Raw genomic sequence first — 6,460 nt, 5'->3', positions numbered from 1 at the left:
TTTTTCTTCTTAAGGCATACCAATACTGCAGAACTACTGAAGTTTTCTAAATCAATTTGTGGTTTAAGCAGTGCATTTTCAGAAGGGAGACAGCTTGAAGACAAAAAAGCTACCACACCTAGTAAAGCAGCAGCGGATAGTCACACTACCAGTATTAATGAAGATATGCACAAGTAAATTAGTAAACACTACAGGCAAGAACCTACAATATGAAGTTAAAGCAAGATGACACAGCAAGAAGATTCAATGGAATGTTAAGTGGGAGTTTGTCTTTTTACAAACTAAGTGTATGACATTCCTTAATTTCATTAATGAGTTTCAGGTCCTAAATACCACAACTCAACTTCTCACTGACTAGCTGAAAAAAAAAAAGACCCCACAAACCAAAAAACCAAAAGCAAACCAGGGAACTCCAACTTGCGCTAACTTAAACATGATTCCTTTACAACAGTTATTGCATAAGTAATAATCATAGTCCACACATTTTGCTACCATGTATCAGAATAGTTGAATAGTTAAATACTCAAGTAGGAGTTATGTACACAAACATGCAAGTTAAAAGGAATAAATGAAATGCTCCACTTTATTAAGAAACCAAAAATACAAAACTGAAGAGTTCAAGGCTTCATGTACTCAAACACTACTGAAAATGGTATCTTAAACTTATAGTTTTGTTTACTAGCAGTACTAATATTGACCAAGATTAATCTCTACAAGATAGTGTTAAAAGTTGACATTTTCCACCATTTGTGCTGTAATAAACTAGAGTTTCAAATTAAGAACTTGGTGCAGTAACAGTAAAGTCTAGATATTTATATAAGTGTGGTTTTAGTTAATATGCTGTTTTGTAGCCAAGAGCTTTTCAGCTCAACTACAGCTGTTTTCTAGTTAGTGACTTTCAAGATGCTTAGAGAGAGTTTGTTTAATCAGCTATAGCTCTACTGAATGATGTTCCATGCAAAAATACAGCTTTTAAGTCACCTAACAGACCTAGATGCCATTTGTTTCTGGCTACTAAAAAACCAGGGCTCTGTGAAGGCATGTTGTAGAACTCACTAGAAGTTAGAGAGTTGAGAGACTGTATCTAATGGTAGCATACGCAAGCTGAACTACATACTTTTCTCTCAAGACACCCTGCAGACCACAAACATTCCCATTTGCATGGGAATGTTGATCCAGTCGCACTTACCAGTCAAGTGTTCACTGCTTTAGTTTTACCTAGCAGTTAGTTCAGCTTTCCTCAGGTGCTTTAATTATATGCTTCAGGAAATCAAAGAAAGATTAACTGTTAGCTCTGATTTAGCAAGAAGAGCATAACATGAGAAGCAGGAGGGAAAAGGAGAACAGAGAATGAGAAATGCAGCAGACAACCAAGTATTGGCCTCAACTGAAGAACAGAAGACACTTGGAAGAGTTTTCCTAACAATGCATGAAAGTTCACTTGCTTAAAGATACTTGAAATACAACTTTATTATCTAAACAAAAGAGAATGGGAATGACAGAAACAAGATTTACCACTTAACACTCTGATGTGACTGCAGCAGTCTTATATTTGAAACTCAAAAGGGGAAGTAATTGCAGTCCAAAAAACAGCTAAATATGCAGGTCCAAAATATGAAGTTTTTTGTTTTGGTTTTTTTTTCATTTTGTTTTGTTTGTTGTTTTTTTTTTTTTTTAAACTGCCACATTCACTCCGAAGCCCATTCATCTCTTTCAGCATCCCAAAGATTAAGCACATGTTCTGCTCAGCTAGATAATAAAGTGGCAAACACGCTGCACCACTGACATCACAGGACAGTTGCCTATAAAACTAGACTTCTGACGCTGGGCTCCAGCTTCATCCCTTCACAGGTCATCATCTTCATCTGGCAGTGCAGTGGTCTGAGCAATCTAGAACAAAGAAGTTACACTTAAGAACTGTTCTTCAGTTATTTGCCCCTGGGGTCCAAACACTAGTTATGAGGCAATCATTTGACCTTTGTGCCCTTTCTTACTTACCTGTAGGTCTTGCTCATACTGTGCTGCCAGTGCTGGGTCCATAACAACTTCAGGTGGTGCAAGAGCAGGCATGGCAACAAACTCCAAGTTAGGATCTCCAATTAGCTTTCTAGCAAGCCAGAGGAAAGGCTTCTCAAAGTTGTAGTTACTCTTAGCTGAAATGTCATAATACTGCAAAAAAAGTACATTACTGTAAATTATTAAAAAAAAGACACCTGTAACTGATATTTAGGGCATACCAAGAGTAACATGCACAATATCAGCTCTACTTTTACCTTAGTGTTCTTTTTGACCACATGACTTCCATTTATGCTCTCAGACACAGTTATGATCTAAGTGTCTAGAAACATACAGTTTCAGGCAAATAGGCAGAAATTGATAATTGAAAAGTAAGGTATCCAATCTGATCAAAGATGGAACTTTCAGGAGGCAATAGTGCATCTATCTTTTTCCTGTGACTTGATCTAGTTTAGTCTCACTTCTGTGTCATCTGATGAGATTCTGAGCAGTGGAAGCCAAATGCACACAAGCTCTTTAAGAGCTTAGCATAGCTTCTGCTCGAGACCAGTGATGATCATCTTTAATATCATCACTTCCCCCTTCCCTGAAGTTAGGTTCAAGCGGCCAACAGGATGTAAAGTTGAAATATTATAGCCTGTAGTGATAAAGGCAGAACACTTGATTACTACATAGAACCCAACTGCAGTCATTAGACCCAACAAACTTGATTCCTACAAACTCATGCCAACATACCTGGAGATTCTTCTTCCTGTGGAAGACGATGGATTTTGCCTTGACTTTTCTGTCCTTAATATCCACTTTGTTGCCACACAACACTATAGGGATGTTTTCACATACTCGTACCAGGTCCCTGTGCCAATTAGGTACATTCTTGTAAGTAACTCTTGATGTTACATCAAACATTATGATGGCACACTGAGCTGCAATAAAAGAATAGTCAAGAGTTACATACGGAGAGTAAGCACTTGCTTGTAAGATGGGAGAAAGAAGAGGTACCCATAGAAATCCCACGTTAGGGTTAAGCGTCTGCATTAACTTTTCCCTCTCGGCTTCACAGTTCTGAGAGCCCATGTTCTGTTAAAAGTGGTCCATGGCCATGGGATCTCACACCTTTAGTGCCCCATCTGAAACACCAACTAGTTTTATCAATGCAACTGTCCCACTGAGTAACAAGGTGTTGCATGGTATGAGAATATACAAGGATTACAAAAGTCAACTTTACTTTACACAAATACTTGACAGAAGTTACTTAACACCTATATAACTAATCTCAGACATTCTATTGTGGCTTTCAGGTAGGTTGAGAGCTTGTAGTCCACATCTCAGGATGCCCTTGTCCAGAACAGTTTTTGTAAGAACATGGGGGCTTGACTCGATCCTGATACTTCTAAAGGAAAAGCAACGATGTCAAACTCTAATAATCCCGTGCAAAATTTTAAGATATGCAGGTGACTGAAGTACACACAGCACAGAGCTTGGCCAAGCAGAAGTTCAGGGACACTATCAGTACTTCTTCAGAAAGACAACTAGACTCCAGCATGGAGATGTACAATTTCATCATCACAACTAAAAACTGTACAGTTTGTGTGTTCCAAGTCCTTGCCTTAGCACAGTACATTAATACCAACACAAATCTGTACTAACTGAAGCACATACTTTCACCTCTTCACCACCGAATTTCATCGGCAATATCTTGTCATATAAGGTGCACCATTACTCTTCATTAATACCAAAGCCCGCAACAGCATACTGAAACACAATCTTGGAATACTCCTCCATCAGTGCAAGTTGCCTAGCAAAGGAAATTACTGTATTTACATGAAGAGTTTGAAGACCCAGAAACCAGCTCATCACTGCAAGCCACACTGACAGCTTTCAGAGTGGCCAACATGAATAGAATGAAAAATTGAACTGTAAGAGGTACAGAATATTCCCACATATACACACACATCTTACCTTGGATGTAATAGCCATCTCGCAGGCCACCAAATTTCTCTTGGCCAGCTGTGTCCCATACGTTAAATTTAATAGGGCCTCTGTTAGTATGGAACACCAGAGGATGAACTTCCACACCCAGCGTTGCTATAGTAATAAGAAAAAGCAGTGCACTTAGCAAGTCATGAATTGCACTTCTAATTGTAACATATTAGATCTCAAATGTTTCTTCAGACATACCTACATACTTCTTTTCAAATTCACCAGTCAAATGACGTTTTACAAATGTTGTTTTACCAGTGCCACCGTCACCAACCAGGACAAGCTGTTGATAGATAAAAGCAAAAAAGTCAGAGCAATACACTTCTAGAGACATTTATTGGTCATTTTAGTCTAAATACTAATTATTACTACAAAGACCTTAGTCCTACAAGACGCTGTAAACAAAAGACTGAATTCCCTATGAAGTGACTGACTGTATTGGGACCCAATTTGTTAAGCCTATCACACAATACCTCTAGTCAGACTTACCTAGCTCCTATAGCTGAAAACTACAATGCAATGTTAATATGTTTCTACTAAACTACAAGTGACTGAATTAAGAATATTTGGGGTTTTCAACCTGAATGTGACCATATTTACACAGGAACTCATTTAAGGACCCAAACTGGAAAAACCCACTGTAATCTTACAATTTAAAAACTCCCAAACAACTGCACTACTAACAACTGGAATACTCTAGCTAAGTATTGTAAGAAACACGAGTAACAGCCTTTCATACAGCAGTATTAAGGACTTTTGGCTGTTACGAAAACGACCCCCTCCTGCCCCCCCCACACCAGAAAATTCTGTTCCGAAATGTTTTAAGGGTTTTTCCCTAAGCAATTAGAACAATTTTCCCCACAACAGAAAACAGACTATTCAAATTCACTCTAAGCACTTTTTGCTTGTTGCTGTCAAGTTCGCCTCTGAAATTTAAATCATTCTATAGGCAAAGCATCACTAAAATTTCTTACACTAAACTACACACAGCATCAGATTGATACAGTACAACAGAATCTTGTTGTACAAGTTATATGCAATACCACAATAAGCTGACTGCACCGTTAAGGAAAGACCAGCACTTCAAAACCAAACCTACCATCCACGCTGGCACTCAAGAGTCGCTCCTGCTACTTTTCTACTGAAGGGAAAGAAAGGAGAAAAAAAAAAAAAAAAACAACACAGCACCCACAACAAACCACTCCCTTACCTTAAACTGCACTTGGGGCTCTCCTTGGGCGGCCATGCTGGGTCTGCAGGGGAAATGGAAGCATGTGAGCTCACAACAGGCGAGCTGATTCAAGGCCCAGCCGGAAGGGGCCGGGCGCCCTTTTCAGTTCCCAAATCGCCTCCGAAGGCGCGTGCTCTGCGCGCCAGTCAGCGGGGCCGGCGAGGAGGCGAGGCTCGGCCCACGCCGCCGCTCCCCCCTCCTCTCCGGCGTGACGGCGCGCGTGGTCCCGGGCCCATTCATGGGGCAGGAAGCGCCTCCACGTCTCCCCACATGCGGCGGGAGTGCGCGCGGTAATGGCGGCGGCACCTCCCCGCCCACCCCCGAAGCCCCGTAACGGCAGGCTGCCGCCGCCGCACCCCTCTGGCTCTCGGGCTCGAGAAAGGAGAGCCTGAGCCGCGGCCTCCGAAGGACACCTCAGCGAAAGCCGACCCCAGCCTCGCTCCACAGAAAGCCCCCTCCCCCAGCCCGCCCAGAATCGGCATCCCATCCCTTACGAGAATCTGCCTTCCGATCGGGAGAGCCCACAGCGGGTCCTCTGGGGCTCCCGAGCAGAGTCTTCCCCTGGCCGGGCCTCAGCCTCCCGCCAGCCCCCACCAACGGGCCTAACGCGCTCTCCCCGCCATGAGCCACCATGACTGAGCAGCGCGCGCCACCTCCCCTCCCCCCCCAAAGACTCGGGCCGTTGGAGGCCCCGCGCTGTTTCTCCTCCGGGATTTCGCCCGCCCTTCTACCTGGGATGGAACAGAGCACAGCTCCCACCCTTCTACCTCTCCCATTCCGAGGGGCGGGGGGAGAAGGGACGCCACACGAGTCAAGTATCACAGCTGCAACGCTCGCTCAGGCCCAACCTCGCCTCACTGCAACCCAGCCCATCTCCTACCCCCGCTCCTAGGCGGTGGCTAACGGTGTCCGCCATCCCCACCGCTCACGCTTTTTCAAGCGGCCACAATTCCTCCCACCCGCTCCTAGAAGGAAAAGGAGGACGTCCCGACCCCGTTACCTTTCTCGAGGCTTCTCTCCGCGTCGCTCCCTTCAGTGACTGGGCGCTGGGAAGATGGCGGAAGCGCGGTTCAAATACCCGGAGAGCGACGCCGCGCGGCCACAGGGAGGGGGAGGGGCCGGCCGTCACGTGGTAAGGGGCGGGCGGGAGGGAGCCAGGCGCGCGACTTCTCAGACGCCGTTTAGCCGCGGACGGCGGCCATGGCTGCCGGCCCTGAGGGGCCCTGTTCGCCG

The 6,460-nt window shown here is 44.2% G+C and overlaps 1 protein-coding gene across 1 annotated transcript; it reads right to left on the bottom strand.

Moving 5' to 3' along the window:
- Positions 1-1,452: 1,452 nt before the first annotated feature.
- RAN (RAN, member RAS oncogene family) lies at positions 1,453-6,384 on the bottom strand. The gene is made up of 7 exons (XM_075516431.1): positions 6,228-6,384; positions 5,207-5,249; positions 4,195-4,279; positions 3,976-4,101; positions 2,752-2,939; positions 1,999-2,169; positions 1,453-1,890 (listed from the first exon to the last, which is right to left on the bottom strand). Exons 2-7 carry the CDS (start codon positions 5,240-5,242, stop codon positions 1,846-1,848), a joined length of 651 nt encoding a protein of 216 aa, XP_075372546.1. The 5' UTR covers positions 5,243-5,249; positions 6,228-6,384; the 3' UTR covers positions 1,453-1,845.
- Between the last annotated feature and the right edge of the window lie 76 nt (positions 6,385-6,460).

The sequence above is a fragment of the Mycteria americana genome, chromosome 13 (genome assembly GCF_035582795.1).
Source record: "Mycteria americana isolate JAX WOST 10 ecotype Jacksonville Zoo and Gardens chromosome 13, USCA_MyAme_1.0, whole genome shotgun sequence".
Taxonomy (NCBI): Eukaryota; Metazoa; Chordata; class Aves; order Ciconiiformes; family Ciconiidae; genus Mycteria; species Mycteria americana.
The sequence above is the reverse complement of the archived record's forward strand: the minus strand, read 5'-3'. Positions and strand labels throughout refer to the sequence as shown.